The sequence below is a fragment of the Nicotiana attenuata genome, unplaced genomic scaffold, assembly GCF_001879085.1.
Source record: "Nicotiana attenuata strain UT unplaced genomic scaffold, NIATTr2, whole genome shotgun sequence".
NCBI classification, from domain to species: Eukaryota; Viridiplantae; Streptophyta; class Magnoliopsida; order Solanales; family Solanaceae; genus Nicotiana; species Nicotiana attenuata.
In genome coordinates this window covers 629566-647796 of record NW_017670390.1, presented here as the reverse complement: position 1 = coordinate 647796, position 18231 = coordinate 629566, and the positions used below count along the sequence as shown (strand labels likewise).

Below are 18231 nucleotides of genomic sequence, written 5' to 3'. Positions count from 1 at the left end.
TTATTTACTAAACATTTCGAGGCAGTGTCTAACTCAGGACTGATATCATGAAATATGCTAAGCATCATGGAAGCAGTGATAAGGATCCCTGAAGGATGCAAATGATAGGCACAAAGCCCCAAACATATTCATAAAAATCCAAGTAGGATGATTACCAAACAATTTCTAGTCAAGAACACAGTACGAACATCAATCGGAACGGACTAGGCCACAATCCCCAGTCACAATCGACCCCGCACTCGTCATTGAGTACGTGTCTCGCCTCAATATAGCGTCACATACCGGGGTTTCAAACCCTCAGGTAATCATCTACATCTATTACTCACCTCAAGCCGGCCACAAGTCTAGCTCGCTATGCCTTTGCCTTTCGAATCAACCTCTTCGCACGCCGAATCTGATTAAAACCACAACGAATACATTACAATAGGCTAAAGAAACATAACCCAATCGAAAAGACTCGAAAAACACCAAAATTCACTAAGTTGGCAAAACCCGAGCCCCGGGCCCACTTCTCGAAAGTTAGAAATTTTTACACCAAAATGCTCCTTATCTCGCCACGAGTTTATACATGTAAAAATCACAAGAATCGGAGCTCATTTGCTCCCTCAAATCCCAAAATCTCATTCAAAAAACCCAAGCCCTAGTTCTTCCCTTTTTAACCCAATTTCCATGAATTTAAGTGTTGAAATCATAATAAAAATGACGTTTCTAGGCCATAGGACTTACCTCCAATCGATTCCCAGTCAAAACCCTCTTAATTGCTCGCCAAATACTCCCAAGGTCGCTTAACAATGGTGGAAAATAACCCCAACTCGCGGATGAAATGTTTTTTAAACATTCTGCCCAAGCTACAGTGTTTTTGCAATTCCCAGCAAATCCTTCGCAATTCCCAAGCTACAATGTTTTCGCAATTCCCAGCAAATCCTTCGCAATTCCCAAGCTACAGTGTTACACCAGAACCAGCAATATCAAACTTCTCCAAAATGATCCGAAACCACCCCGAAACTCACCCGAGGCCCCCGGGACCTCAACCAAAAGGACCAACATGTCTTAAAACATCATCCAAAATTGTTCCAATCATCACAACACATCAAACGACACTAAAATCATCAATTCTCATCGGATTCAAGCCTAAGTTCTTTTAAAACTTCTGAAACCCGCATTCGATCAAATACCCAACCAAACGACGTCATAATGACCTGAAATTTTGCACACACATCACAAATCACATATCGAAGCTACAGAAACTCTCGGAATTCCATTCCGACCCTCGGATCAAAATCTCACCTATCAACCGGAATTCGCCAAAATACTAACTTCGCCAATTCAAGCCTAATTGTACACCGGACCTCCAAATTAAATTCCGATCGCACTCCTAAGTCACAAATCATCCCCCGAAGCTAACCGAATCACCGGAAATCACATCCAAGCCCTCTAACTCAATAGTCAACATTCGGTTGACTTTTCCAACTTAAGCTTTCCTTATAGAGACTAAGTGTCTCATTTCTTATCAAAACCAATCCAAATCAACTCTAACACACCACATACCGATAACGAAACATGAAAAAGCATGAAATGGGGAAAACGGAGCAATAAAACATGAGACGACGGGTCGGGTCGTCACAATTCTTATTTGAATGAAGTAGAGTCCAAAAGTGCTTAACAAAGAACCTGTTAATTCTCCCAAGTAGTGATTAAATTAGGATTGGATGCACAGATTCTTTAACAAACACATTGAAACTAATGACTGTTTAGCAGTGACAGGAAATGACTTAAGAATTTGATATCTGTCCTGTTTCAGTTATAGTACAAAGAAGGATCCTTCCTGTCCTATTTCCTCAGAGATTTCAGATCTCAATAATTACTAATTAATCCATATTCTGCATAACCCAAACTTCATTAAGATAATAAAAAAATTACTAAGTTTGTTCGAAGCCGTAGGCGAAGAGGTAGCTCCGCCACTGCCTCCTAATGACTTCCGCGATCGACATCTTTTAAGCTAAAAATTTTGTTGAGTGCATAACTGCATAATATTTGGATTAAGCCCAGTAACAAATTACACATAAAACACATAAAAAGATCACTCAAATGCAATGTCAAGAAGGTAAAAATACTAACAGACTTGTTTTTATCAGTTCCAAACAAACTCTATCTTATCAAGGTAAAAATACTAACAGCCCAGTAACGAATTACACATGTTGTGATCTATTCAATTCTCAACTCTATCTTATCAAGTTCAAAAATCACTTCTTTTTCTCCAAGAAAATTCAATGGCTCTTCCCAACTTTAGTGCTCTAAGGACTTGCTTAATCATTCACCAGTAATCAAATGAGAAATAGCACATCAAGGACAAGAGAAATGGGGTCATGACGTTTCATGTCCATAAATTATAATCAAGAAACAGAGACAGATGCAATATTAAATAGTGACACTTGAATAAATCAAGAAAAGAATTACCTATTGCATCAACTGTCCAATATTGCGGACACTCACGTCCAGGACGCTTTTTGGATTGTGTCGGCTGTGATGCTACCTAAGCTGACGGGGCAGGCTGTGATGTGTCCTGAACTGAATGAGCCGGCTGAGTTGCAACCCGAACTGAAGGGGCCGGCTGTGATGTGGCTTGAACTGAATGAGCCGGTTGTGCTGCAGCCCAAACTGATGGGCCCGGCTGTGATGTGGCCTGAACCGAATGAGTCGGCTGTGCTGCAGCCCGAACTGACGGGGCCGGCTGTGATGTTGTCCTAACTGATGCAATCTGATGTGCTGCGGCCTGGACTGAAGGTGTCGGTTGAAAAAATGATACCAACTGCGGCGTATCTTCAAGATGTGAAGGTGTTGATTCAGTTGTTCATAAAGGTTGTGCTACACCTTGTGAAGTAGATGCTGGCTAAACTAACTTTTGCAAGTTCTGATAACGCTTGGCCCTTGGCATATCTGGAATCAATAAAATAAACTGCATAAAACTATATACTAGAATCGTGAAAGATTGAACAATCTAATTACAAAGTTTCTTGTACAAGAGTCATACAATCACCATATTAGTTGCTCTATAGAGAGCAATGAGATTTGCAATTAAGCACTTTTGAAGTACCTAATTAACAGAATCAAATAATCTATAATGCAATAGAAATCAATGAATCTCACAGTGGCACACAAATACTTGTCTGCTAGATCAGATGATCAAATGGACCCTTATTTTCATGCCATCAAACATGCAAACAGAAGATAAATGCGAAGTCTAGTGCATGGCAGAATCGATATTTGCTAATAATCATATTAAAGATGGTAATATACAACAGGCATTAGAATGGCAATACACATCACACTATATATACCAATAAAGAATAGAAAGCTAGACAATAAACTTGAAGAACCTAAGAGCTTACTAGAGGAATGTAAAAGATATACTCATTTTCAGAAAAAAGACAAGTTTTAAACTTGAAGAGAACACTTGCCACAAATGTAGAAAATTAACATCCAGTACTTAGAAAATTATCTTTCTCACTCATATAAAATAGCCTAATTCCTAGTCAGACATATGCTCCTCTATTGCAACGTTGATATTCTCATAATTAACATCAAAAATCCAATTCTTGTTGTTGGTATGGCTCATTCTCATAAATTTCTTCTTCAACAACATCTCCCATGTCAAACAAATCTCTTGGCTTTAGATGCATAGCAACACTCCATTCTTTATCAGTTTCATAATCAACATAGTAGACCATATTTGCTTGAGATGCTTCAATATAAGGATCATGGTCTTCACGATCACCCGTGTGAATCAATCTAGAAAAATGACACAGGTAAATTTCCAAACATCTATTTTGAACCCTCTATCCCGAGTAGTGTCAGCCCACTGGCATTTGAAGAGCACAACCATAAACCGTCCATAATAATTAAGCTCAATTATGTCTTCCAACTTCCCATAATATGGCAACTCTGCTTGTCTTGCATTTCTATCAGCATTAGATGCAATACAAGAGGTGTCAGAGGTAAGAAAAACTCCACTATTTTGAGTTTTCAATCCTTGTTCTCTAGACACAATCTGAAACTTGAATCCGTTAATGTTATACGCAGTAAACCTTCTTGCATCTGGCATTGGACCTCGTGCTAAGAACTCCAAATCAGTAGATATTGTGTTTGCTATATCTGGATTCATGATCCGAACAAACAAAATTATTTCTATTAAATAATCTAAATTAATACAACTTATGCATAAACAGATATTAGCAATATTATTCACTCACTCGTTTTGGAAACCAATCAGGAAACTCTTTATTAATTCTTCTCTCTACCTCTGTTGCAGAAGGTCTTCGACCTCTTGAGTTCCTTTTAATGCGGTTCCTAAATTCACTACAGAGGAATCACATATATTAATTTAATCATTTCACTTTAAAAAATTTTCTAAAAAATAAATTACAATAAACTTTCTTACTCAATAAATGGTTTCACTGCTGCGCAATTAAGTAATACATATCGATGAGCTTGAGTCTTCTCCAAAGGAGACAAGGGAAATATTGTGGAGCCTCCAATAGGTTTACCTTGTTGAGGGAACAAAGATGATACTTCAGAAGCCTTATTATGATTTAGCTCATCGTTTACACGTTTAGGCCTATTTATCCTTGACTCGATACCCTCAAAATAACAAGAACAGAGAGTCAGAGCTTCTTCAACAATATAACCTTCAGCAATGGAACCTTCTGGTTGTGCTTTGTTCCCTACAAGAGACTTGAAATGACCTAACAAACTATAACAAAAATAAAATAGTATTAGAACAAGCATTCAGTTTGAATTAATATTAAAAGTTTGATTTAAAGAATGTTATGAAATAATAAATTTTTACCTTTCAACAAAATACATCCATCGATAATGTACTGGACCACCTTGTATCACTTCATCTACTAGATGGATAGTTAAATGAACCATGACAGTGAAGAAAGATGGAGGGAACAAAATCTCTAAGTGACAAAGTGTGAGTACAATCCGATCTTGTAGCTTCTCTAGGTCAGATAGGCTCAAACTTTTCAAACAAAGATTTCTAGAAAAGGAAGAAAGCTCTACCAAGACTGCAACAACCTCATTCGGAAGCACATTTTGAATTACAACAGGTAATAATTGTTCCATGATTATGTGACAATCATGACTTTTTAATCCGAAGATCCTCTTCTGATCCAGATCGATACAATCAAAGATATTACTTGAGTAACCATCCGGCACCGAAATATTCTTTAATGTTTTAAGGAAGGCGACTCTCTTCTCTTTTGGAATTACAAATGTAGCAAGGCGACAATTCTCCTTCTCATCTGGCCAAAGATCACGCCTTATACCCATATCTTGTAGATCTTTTCGAGCCTTAAAATGATCCTCTGATTTGTCTTTATCCATTAGCAAAGTGTATATAATATTGTCAAACACATTCTTCTCGATGTGCATAACATCCAAATTATGGCGCAACGAGTTGAATTCCCAATATGGAAGATTGAAGAATATGCTTTTTTTTTTTTTCTCCACTGCTGGGTTGCACCTTCCCCATCTTTTCTTTGTCTATTGCTTTTCTTTCTAGCATTCAACTCTACTGGCCTTCCAAATGTAACATCGATTTCTTTCACTTGTTGCAAAATGTCTGACCCCGATAACTTCCTCGACGGATTCCTCTCCTCCACATCTCCAAAAAATGATGACTCATCAATCTATATTTGTGATTTCTTGCCAAAAATCGACGATGACCAATAAAGCACCATTTTCTACTATGAGGAAGTCTGAGTCAAAATTACAAGAGGGGCATGCAAAACCAGTATGTGTGTTCCAACCAGATAAGATATCAAGATCAGGAAAATCACTGACTGTCCACATAAGAGCTGCTCGCATTCTAAATATTTCATCCTTTGACGAATCACAAGTTTCCGGACTCATTCAACTCCTTAATAAGGGGTTGTAAGTATACATCTATATTATTACCCGCCGTACGTGGGCCCGGAATGATCACTGAGAGGATAAAATTTGGTTGCTTCATGCACAACCAAGGTGGAAGATTATATGGAACCAAAACCACTGGCCAAATGCTATAATTTGTACTCATCGTTCCAAAAGGATTGAAACCATCACTAGCTAGGCCTAATCGAACATTTCGGGGATCAGAAGCAAATTCAGGAAATATTGTATCAAACCTCTTCCATGCCTCACCATCTCTAGGATGCCTCATTATTCCATCATTGTTACTATGCTCCACGTGCCATCTCATATGCTCTGCAGTCTTAGAACACATGAATAGTCTTTGCAACCTTGGTTTTAGTGGAAAGTAACGCAAAATTTTTGCAAGCTTTTTTTTCTTCTTCTTACTTGTAGCAGGCACGCGATTTTTGTTACCCCTCTCATTAGGCTTCCATCTAGAAATGTGACAATACTTGCATGTTTCTTCATTAGCATCATCTCCCTAGTACAACATGCAGTCATTTGGACAAGCATCTATTTTTATATAATCAAGACAAAGTTTTTTGATGGTTTTCTTGGCCTCATAAAAAGAATCAGGGATACTTGCAAATTTAAATGCATCTCTCAATAGATCTAGTATCATAGTCATTCCCTTGTCACTTAGCCCAGACAAACTCTTTATATGATACAACTTTAACACAAACTCTAGCTTTGAGTACTTGGAACCTTCATACAATTCTTGACTTCCATCTCTAAGCAACTCAAAAAAGTCTTTACTATTTGAAGCAGGCATATCATTTAACATTTCTTCTTCTCTCCCTGTTTGTGATGAACCTACATCAATACCCTCATGTCTTAAGCCCTGAAATGCTTCATTAATCAATAAGTCCACTGGATTTTCAACAAGTAGTGTATCTTGAGTGACCTCTATGTTATTAAAGTTCTGCAACACATTTATTTCGCCATGAAAAACCCAAGTGACATAATCTTGAGGGAATGGCTTGCAGATTAAATGATCGAACACTATGTCTCTAGTCAACCACTTTGCAAAATCACATTTAGGACATGGACATTTTATTCTATCTTCTATAGCTCCATTTTATAAATGCAAAATCTAAAAATTGATTCAATCCAAACAAATATTCATTTGTGTTCCTTGACAATCGAATCCAAGATTTATCCATTGAAAAAGTATTTGGAAAGATGTGAAACCTCTAAGAAGTGCAGCTAATGACCAAAAATCAGTTAGTATGCCACCAGTAAGAACTCTTCTAATCAGGAGAGTTTGATATAACCTACAAGATTTTCACGAGGAACAATAATTTAGTAACCTGTCAATTTTATAAGATTAGAGACATACTTTACAATTTTATAAGCTAAATAAAAGGGAATGTGAAGTTGGCTAATTATCTAGCATGACCAACAATGAGAACATATTTAGGTGAATACAGTAAAATATCATTGTAGGGAAGAAAAATAATGACGGAGAGCAACTGATGTTAAAGATTTAATAACATGAGCTAATCTCACAGAACCTCAAGAACTTGTTGCAGAGCATGACACATTTCTATAGTTCTTTTAGAGACAAAATTGAAAAATAAGACAAGAACTACCACAAAAAAGTTATGTTCAACAATATGCTATCAGGTGTCTAATGCCTCTCCAAGAAGCAAAGCATAAAACAAAATGCTGAGGAAGAGAGCTCATCATTCTTTCTTTTCTGACCTAGTTGTTTAAGCAAAGAATGTAACCTACAACAACCAACGAAGAGGGAACATTCTTCCTAGTGGGATGAAAACGATTCAATTCAAACAAACAGAATTCATGAACAAGCGTTGCACAGTGCATACGCCAATAGAAGTAGTAATAACTGTCAACATTCATCCACTTCATGACCGTTCACTCAAATTTGCATCTCATGTTCAATATTTTCAAATCAATACATGTTATTATCCAAACATGATATAGATAAGGTCAAATAGATCTATGGGTGAATGGCATAAATACTGGCAGTTCTATCATTTCAGAGGAATAAAAGTACAAAGGCATTTGAGACTTACCTATTCAAACAACTAAATAACTGAAATGAGCCAAATAAAGGCAGAAATAGATAAATGTGTTCAGCAAATCCAGAAACTAAGCCCAGCAGCACATCTCCTTTAACAGCTTAAAATACCAATGAAATCCCAGAAAAGTGAAGCAGAAATAGTAGCAATTAGAAGAAAAGTGCAACTTTGAATCTTTCTGTTTTCTATTTCTGAAATGAGCCAAATCTTCTTTTTCTTAGAATAATTTTTTGCAGTATAAGTTACAGTTAACGAATTCTTTGACGATCATTGATTTCATTGATTGTAAACCTTCGTTTCCATTGTTGTTACAAATTTCCAGCAATGGCGTACAGAGAGAACCTAAATCAAACCGCGTGCAAAACTACTAAAATTGGAGCAGAGAGAACCTAATCAAATCACGTACAGAAACTACTGAAATTCAGATATTAGGAAAACATAATAAAAACCCTAATTTGACCTTTCAACAGATTAGGAAGGAGAGGACAGAGAGCTCCAATTCGAGTTGTACCTTTTGCGACGAGATTCAGCTACAAGCACACTTCAAAAGTAATTGCTGAAATTCAGATTACACAAATTAAAATCGCACAGATATCAAACTAAGACGAATTAGAATCGGATATCAACTACTTTCGCAATGTCAATCCCAAAAAATCGCACAGATAAATTACTTAAATCAATGATAATTCAAATAATGGGACATTAAAGAGAGAAAGAGAACTTGCCATTTCAGAAGAGAGAAAGAATTTCTCTGAACCCTAAATCGTTAGAACCAAGGAGAGTTTTGAGAAAGATGAGCGCCTTTATTAGGGCTTTTTTTTATCAAGCTAAAAAGAAGAGACTGAAAAAAAAAAAAAAGAGAAGGTCAAAATAATGAAGGAAATATTGTGATTGTTAGCGCCTTTTTTTTTAACTAGCGGAGGTTCTAGATGCCGCAAATTAAATTTTAGAGCGGAGGTTAATAAGGCTCCCGTAATTAGATCCAATTTGGGGGCTGTTTTTTTGTAGTGATTGTTGTTGTGTTGCTGGAGCTGCCTCTACAATGTAACACATGCACTAATCTAGAAAGAGACTAATAACAGTCATGTTGTAAAGTATCATCCATACAAAAAGTTATTGAACCAAACATTTTGTCTGATATCTCTGGAGATATTTCTTAAAGTTCAGATATATATCTTTTGAAGTCTGTTCATCTCCATCTTCAAACTGGAAAAAGGGTTTAAACATATGATATCATGTCTTTTAATATCTAAAATTTGAGGTTGTTGATCCATGACTAGTGATAATCAGTGGCTGGTAAATGCAACATTGCTGTCCCCCATATCTAAAGTTTTCGTTGGTACAAAGCAAAGATTAGTTAGACAACATCTACCTCAGAAAATATCTAACGTATCTGACGAAGGCTGTGTTAGGTCAGAGGGGAGCCAGCATTGAAACTTATGGGTTATGTATTTTAATTCTTTTAAGTTACTGTGTTCTAAATTAAAATACAATAATTTTTTAAGACGAATATTGAATTTAAACGAAAGTTACTGGGTTCAGCTGAATCCATATCTGAAGGGCTAGCTCTGCCCCTGTGTTAGTTAATCAGTGGATCGAATGAGTACGGGGCCTAAAACGGAATTGTTATTAGAGATATTTAGAGGCAATGATGTTAATTATAGTTTCAAGTCAACTTCTTCTAATATTTTCTTTTTTATTGATAATATAGCCAATTTATTTAATTGTTCTTGAGATATTATTGATATTAAGTAATCTTTTATTAATTTCACTTTCGAAAAACATTTTTTCTTGGGGAAAATTTCTTTATTTTTCTGTGAGTAATATTATATAGGCATGTGAAAGAAGAATTAAATCTTTTTATTTCATGAAGTATATCAATTAGAGTACGTGTACAATTTTTCATAGTACTTTTGTTACAAAATTAAGCCCAAAAATCAATATGAAGCTAATTATCTAAAAGTATGTACAAAAGCCACTGTAAAGTGAAAACTAATCCAAGTTAAAGAGAATAAGAGGAAGGAAGGAGGAAATAATTAAGTGTTTGCCATTCAATGTTTGGAATTATGCCATAATGATTATTGACATAGCAAATGATAAATCAATGTATTTACTTACTATTCTAAAAAATTATAGGAGTAATTATTTAACCTACTTATTATATATGTAATTTGAGTGATATTTGGGCCCTATATTTTTTGGAGCCTAAAGCCTTGGCTTTAGCTGCCTTAGGGGTTGAGCCGTCCCTGCAAGTAATTAGCACAAACACATGCACGCATGCGCATACACGTAATAATACACATATATACACATTACTATATATTTGTATAGTATGTCGGGCATGTGTGGGTATATTTATATAATTTTACGGTACTTGTTATGATAATATTTAATGTGAGAGATCGTTATCTCTCTTTCGTCAATTAGATGATGTTTAGCTTTGTTCCCGTTCCAATTTAACTTTTGTCTTCAACTAAAGTATTGTGTCTCAGAATTGAAAAACTAAACAGAGAATGGACAATGATTATTTTATTTGGAAAATCAAATCATTGTATTGATTGGAAAATAATATAGTCATCGGGGTCCTACTAGCATGTGCTCAAAAGAATATTGTGTTCAACAATTCCTCTCATCTTATCAAACAATACACTTGATTACATCATTGAAACTAATAATTCTCGTTTGTGTTTGTGTGTTTATATATCAATTTTTTTTAAAAATAATATTAATATACCGTAATATTTCTTTTCATTCATAAATAAAATTTGGAAGGAAAAAAGAACAGAAAATAAGAAATATGACTATAGAATAAGCATGTCAGTAGCCGTCATGGCAGTGTATACAAGGCAATATGGGACCTATTTGTAACCAAAATTTCAGCAGAAATTCTCCACATTGATGGCTTCCACTTATCAATCAGAGTTGATATTTTTAGTCATCCACTTTAAATTTGATAAACAGAAGTAGTGGTCACGATAGGTGAAATAAGAATTTATACATTATAAATTTTAATATTTAAGGCTTTTAGTATGAATAACTTGTATGCTTAAAAGTATGTTTAAAATTTGATATTTGTCGAAATTTTAATACTCCATAGCTTTTTATAATATGTATTTATGTTATATGTGCTGAAAGTACTAGATTCAGTTGAACTTGAACCCATTGCATGTATATTGCATGCACCCTTTAGTGATCATTTACCTTAGTCAAGTCAAATACATTGTTCTCTAAAGAGTTTTGAGAGTTAGGTTTTTGTGTCGCGTGACAAAAAATATTTATAAATTAAAGTACCATACAAAGAACTTTGGATAAGAGGAAACTTCTCATTGACTGAAATGAAGAGCCAACCTTCCATGCAAGGCAATCTGGCACAAAATGCCTTGGTATTACAAAGACTGTTTTGCTATACACTATCTTTGACCAAAATGAAGAAAGAAGGAATTAATTTTCATCTTGTCATTAATTCTTAAACATCACATAGAAATTTATCAGGTGCAAATTTAACACCGCTGATCAAAATATTAAGTACATGTGATTGTACAAACTCACCCCCTAAAGAGTTAGATGGGGTTTCTTTCTTAGTTGAATTTAATATTCACTTGATACCATTGTGTCTGACTAATGAAGGACGGCTTGGCACACTAAGTTCCTGTTGTGCACGTGATCCGGACTTCAGAGAAGAGTTAAATAACATTAGGTCTTCTGTATGCAGTCTTGCTTTTCATCTCTTCAGTAGTGGCTCACTGATAATTTTCAAGTAAAAAAATATATAAGAAAAAGATCATCAACTCAAGTCCATACATTTTTTATCTGAGCATTGATATTAGGGAGCAAAAATCCTCTTCATCACAAGGGATAGTAAGTCCCATATAATGATTGAATCCAAATTCTTCTTCGGCCCTTTGAAGCAAACTCTGAAATTCAGGATGTGTCAACCAAGAAATGGGAATTATGTATCTGCTTCTATTTTCACCTACATATACAACAAAGTGGCCTTTTGGGACATCTTGAGGGTATCCATTCTCATTCTTTCCGAGGCTTGAACACCTTTTCATAATTTGTTTGAAAGCTGCAGTTTGAGTAAAGTGTTTGCTTGATTTCTTTAGAGCCATTTTGGATCTTGATATGAGAAGAATTAAGGGGGAAAATATTCAATTGGGGTGGCTGAAAGTTTTGTTTTTTTTGAGTTGTGTGGGGAAGAATTGGAAGAAAGGAGAGTATTTATGGGGGAAATAGAAAAACAAAGGCACATGAAATGTGTGGGAACAAAGGAACTAAATTGCTTTTGTTTAGGGATTAGTCTTGTATAAGGGCATCGAGTCTCTTTTGTTCTTTCTTCCATTGGTCCTATACCCTACTTTTGTCACCCCACCTAAAAACACTAGATTGGACCACTCACCTCCCTATTGCTAACACCCAGCCATGTTGACTGGTGTTTTTTTTATCTTTAATAAAAAAAGGCCAGCTCGATGAAGGCTTTTAATATAATATAAATAGCAACGGAAATACTTTCTCTATGTGACCTATGGGTTATAGGTTCGAGTCTACTGAAAGCAGCCACTAATGCTTGCGTTAGGGTAATCTGTCTACATCATATCCCCTAAGGTGCAGCCTTTCCCCGGTCCCTACATGAATATGAGATGTGTTGTGCACTGAACTACCTTTTTTTTTATAAATAGCAATGGGGTTATGAAGAAGTATTTTGCAGGTAAGTATGTAAGTCGTGGGAGGCGCCAGGATAGTACAGGAATTAGGGGGTAATGAGGGTACATTTTGTACCTGCATATATAATTACTCCCTCCGTTTCAATTTATGTGAACCTGTTTGACTGGGTACGGAGTTTAAGAAAAAATGAAGACTTTTGGAATTTGTGGTCCTAAACAACTCAAAAAGGGGCCCAGAGTATTTGTGTAGTTATAAAAACTTCTCATTAAGGGTAGAATTGTAACTTTAAGCTAAATTGTTTCCAAATTTAGAAAGGGGTCATTCTTTTTGGAACGGACCAAAAAGGAAATAGGTTCACATAAACTGAGTTCCAGAGATATATTATAGTTACTTTGTTGGAAACTATCAAGTTCGTTGGATTTTAGGGTATCCTGTTTGTGATTTAAGTTAAAGGGGTTTCATGATATGTATTACCTTTGAAGTGGGACCTTCCGAAAAAAAAAGCGGGACCTTCTCGGTTCTTTTTGACCTTTGTTCTTATACTCCTAAATAAGGATGCCCAAAATTTTAATTATATTAACTGTCGGGTATATAAATCTCACTAGTTTGTGTAATTCAACTTCGTGATGTTAAAAGCGGACCTAGCTAATTTGAATTTGCATTGGATAAGTTCTTTAAGGTGAGTAAAACTACTTCTTCCGTCTCATATTATCTGTCATGATTCTTTTGTACACGCCCCTTAAGAAATATTAGTTAAGATAGGATTTTGACTACATTGCCTTTACTAATGCCTTAATATTTAATCTTTTTTCATTGGATATTTTCTCAATTTATGTGTCATCTCCATTATTATTGATTGTATTGTGTGAAATATGATAAAATGTATAAGAAAACAAGGTTGACTTATGAAAAATGCATAAATACCCCCATTCAACTTGTACTGAAAAATTATTTACACACCTAAATCTATAAGGATGTCCTTACACCCACTATTGTTACAATAATTGTATTTACTTACTCCCTCTTAAGCTCTGGCCAGCCACGGGTCTCGGACAATGTTTATGAGCGCGTATTTGCACTCTTTTAATCGTTAAAAACACCCAAAAAAAAAAGAAAATATTAAATTTTTAACTTCAATATAATCCCAACAAACGGTAATATCCATTCTTCCCCAATTTTTTACCAAACCCAAGTGAAGTACCCTAATTTCTGTTTCATCTAAATTCTGCTAAAATTGCATCAAATTCCCCTTTGAAGTTTTGATCTTTGAAAGCAAAGGTTAATCTTTCTCCTCCTTAAGAACACTAATTTCTTTCTGTTATTATTGTTTTGTCTTTCTTCCAAAATTCAATTTCTCTCGGTAAAATATTGTAATGTTGCTGATGTTTCTAATTTTTTCGTCGGCAAATTATCTGACATTGGTATCGTCTGTTTGTGTTATAGTTGTTGCAATGCCTTAAAAAGGCTTGAATTTGACAAGGCTTTACATGGAACAGGAAGAAAATGAGTCAAGTGGAGAAATTTGATGCAACTATGGGTATGTGCTGCCTTTGTTAACAGCTTGAACCCCTCGGAACTCAGGAAGAAGATATTGGGTTTGTCCATACTATGGGGTAAATAATAGTGAAAATTCTTTCAATAATTGAGTTACGAAATAATATCAATGATTAATTTTATTTTGTTATTCATCTTAGGGTCCACGATCTTGTGATTATTGGGTTTGGAAGAATTCCGAAATTGATCCTAGGTCGAAATTTGTTATTCCAAAATCGCTTGACAAAATGGGTGAACTTGAGACTGCATTAGAAAGCTTTGAAAATCTTGCCAAGCCGAGGGCAGCTTTAAAGGTTGAAAACACCACAGAAGGGGAGAAGATGAAGAAGACTGAGGCTTAATTAGTGAAATTGCAAGTTGATATGGAGAAGATGAAAGAGACGGAAAAGAAGTGGAAGAGCAAATTGGCTAGGAAAAATGTACTTTGGTTCATTATCTTGGAGATATGGTTATACTTGTTGCTCGTAGGTTTCCAGGAATGTCATTGAAAGAAGATACAATGAGGTTGTCATTTTGAATATAATTTTCTCATCTCAATATGTATGTAGTTGTTGCTTGTAGGTGTCATTTTGTATGTTTGTAATGGACCAAACTGTAAGTAATGAAGTATTGTTTCTAATAAAGTGTTGTTTGAATGTGTGAACTGTTGTAGGTGTGTTCTTGATGTTTCTTTGTATGACTAGAACTTGGCAATCAATCAAGAGTGTATCTTCATACAGCTATTTTTAGTGTTTAATCACAACAATAGACAGACAAGAGATTTAATATGGCAACTGCATAAATAGTATAAAAATAAATATTTGGTCTTATTGACCTGAAAGAAACAGACCTAATAAACTGTCACAGCTGCATATTTAGTTACATAAACACTTTTTGTTCTCATTGTAGCAGCAGCAAAACAGACATCATACGATAATAAAATGAGAAATGCAGTCTATAGCTGCCTAATCTTTATCATAATATAGAAATGCAGTATATAGCTGCCTAAAAATCCATATCATAATGCAGTCTATTGCAGTACAGTCAGTCAAAAAACAGTCTCTTGATCAATTGGGTGGTTTTGTACTGGTGCTTTTCTGGCTCAACTTAGCAACCCTAGACCTTGCTTGAATAATTTTGTTGCCTCTCAATTGTTGAAGCTGCCTTGATGTCATAGCTTCTTTGCTTTTCCATTTAACACCTCTCGTTAGTTGATGGCGTAGATCTCCAGTTACTTCTGCTGAAGATCTCACATTCTTAAAGTTTGTAGAGGACATTCCAGGCTGCCAAAATCCAACAGAAAATCAGCAAATGAATTTACCTAAATATGAGAGGTAGTATTAGAACTTACATTTTGAAGTTTGAAGCCACTTTGAGTGTGTAAAACTCTCATACCAACCATCCTTGGCCTGTTATATTGTGTTCTTACATCACTGCTAGTGCCAACATTCTACATCAACCAATTAAAAGTAAGAATCTGTTAATAATTTAAAAAAGAGAAAGATGACATTAAAGAAAAGAAATTCACCTTTTCTTTAGAACCTTTTGGCCTACCCCTTTCTCTTCCAGTACTTTGCTTTGGTGGCTTTCAACTACCAACACATGCAGGCACAGAACTTACTGAAGTAGCAGCAGTATTACTTGCAGCAGCTTTATGACATCCCCTCTTGTTATGACAATTGCTGCATGTCATTTTCACTCCACTATTGGACAATTTTCCTGTCTTATTTTCATCTGGCTCTTTTCTTCTCACCTTTTTTGTCCTGCCTGGCATCTTCTTGGCATAAGGTGGTATAACAGTTGGGTTTCGTGAGTCTAGCCACATATTCATACCCAAAACAGGCTAAAGAATATAACCGTATATTTTCATGTAAGTGGCATTACTGTACCAATGAGAAATATAGTTCAAAGGCTCTATTTTTATAAAGCAGGGCAGCAACTGCATGAGCACATGGTATGCCTTTTAACATCTAAGCTCTGCAGGTGCATGTTTGCCTGTTGAGGTCCACCAGGTGCTTCACTTCACTTGCACCTGATCCTTGCTTCACTTCAAATTCAAACTCACCATTCTAGAAAATGTTACATTTCATTGATCTTTGTGTGTTCGCTTCCAAGACTCTCATGGCCATTGGTGAAAAATTAGTAATCCAAGTATTTCCAAACTGTCTGAGTTGACCTATTCTGTTCATCATCTTTACCCTTATTTCTTCAAGCATTGTCTCTATAGTCTTCTGCATCCAAATTTTTCTTCAACTCCCACTTATAGGTAGACCATGCACACCTCCAAAAATAGTTTCTTCTCTCTATGCCCCTCCATTTCTTAGACCAGTTAGCTAGGATGTGCCTTGCACATATCCTATGTTCAAAATTTGGAAGTAGATCTGTTACAGAATTCTCAAGACCTTGCAAAATGAACAGTGATATTTAGTCTTAAAGTTAATTAGCAGTAGGAAAATAACAATAAACTTCAAGCTGACGATCATCCTTTAAAGGGTTGACAAACCACCTCCAAGTGTGCATATTTTCAATCTCAACAACAGCCCAAGCTAGTGGAAGCATCTAATTATTTCCATCATTACAAACTGCTACAAATAGTTAGCCTCTACATACCCCTTTTGAAAAACATCCATCCAGCCCAATGCATGGCCTACAACCTACCAAGTAGAACTTCTTCTTTGCATCAAAACAAATATAGAACCCAACAAACATTTTTTTCCCACCTTCAAATGTTTCATCACTAAGCTTCACTACACATGTATTCCCTGGATTAGATCTAAGAAACTCATCTCTAAAATCTAATATTCTGCCATACTCTAGTTTATGGTCACCCATTATCTCATTCAACACAATATTTCTTGCCCTCCTACAAACGGTCCTCCCAATATACAATCCTAATTTTTTTCTAATAATCTCCTGAAACTTGAATACTCTAATGTTAGGTTGTTCTTTTATCCTCTCATTGAACCTTTTGGCCAAGTATTTTGAATTACATAGCTTGTTTCTATTAGTAGAGTCATATTTTTTAACTGGATTATAGTTCTTGACTACAAAATCCTTAGTCCTAGAATCATAACTAGCAACTAGAAGCCAAGGAAAGGATGTCTTCTTGCACCTAAACCTCACCCTTGTAGTTCATTTACATATTTTTCATAGAAACCTTTTGTTGAACATCATATTTAGTTACAGCTTCTCTGAAATATCTCACACTTGCTAATGCAAGTCTAGTTTCCCAAACTATTTTCTTGTAAGTTTTGTCAAAGATAACTCTTCTTTTAGTCTTTCTTCTTCTTGCTTTAGCTTTCTGTTGAACCTCCCCTTCACCTTCATCATCAGCATCATCTGGATCTATCTCAAAGTTAGCAGCTTCAGCAGAAGGGTAATAAGGCTCATCATTGCCTATCTTACCTTCCAAACTCTTCTTCTTCCTAGATTCTATTAGATGTAGATTTCAATAATGAAAAATAATATATTATTATGTGCAGGATCACGAGACATGAAAATAAGGATACGAGCAAATCTATCAATGATGTACAGACAAAGTCAAGAAAGGAAAGTAAAAGAGTCAAGGCAAAGATCTGTCAACGGAAGCATGTAAGGAAGATTAAAGATTGAGGCAACATGACAATCTGGATGATTGATACAATGAAGGAAGGACCAAGATTTACGGATACCCTAAGTGCTGAAGACATGCGTCGAAATAAGGAAGGCTATCAATCCCATGAATCAAGGAACAACTTAAGGAGAAACTATGACAAATCCCATTTTGAAGAAGGAAACGACCAGTAGTCATGGACCATTTATGGAAGCTCTGTACTTATTCTTGGAATGAATCATAATAGATTCAGTTCCAAGGATCAATTCCCTTGGGATTGCAAATCTCTCGACGGTCTGCCAAAGATTCGCCAAGCAAAGCTCAAGTATAAAATGGAGTATGTCAAGGAAGTAAGACATACTTTTAACGAACCACTATCACTCTTTTTGTTCTACTCTAAACAGGAATTGTAGTCTATTCTAGATCTACTGTGTAACTAGG

At 35.5% G+C, this 18231-nt stretch overlaps 1 protein-coding gene across 1 annotated transcript; it reads right to left on the bottom strand.

Annotated features, from left to right (window-relative positions):
• Nucleotides 1-11426: 11426 nt before the first annotated feature.
• LOC109238741 (auxin-responsive protein SAUR50-like) lies at nucleotides 11427-12215 on the bottom strand. The gene has a single exon (XM_019405214.1). The coding sequence runs from the start codon at nucleotides 12110-12112 to the stop codon at nucleotides 11807-11809; it is 306 nt and encodes a 101-aa protein (XP_019260759.1). The 5' UTR covers nucleotides 12113-12215; the 3' UTR covers nucleotides 11427-11806.
• Between the last annotated feature and the right edge of the window lie 6016 nt (nucleotides 12216-18231).

What these genes read in the sequence shown, in the direction of transcription:
- LOC109238741 (XM_019405214.1), bottom strand. Translation starts at nt 12,112, where the DNA reads ATGGCTCTAAAGAAATCAAGCAAACACTTTACTCAAACTGCAGCTTTC.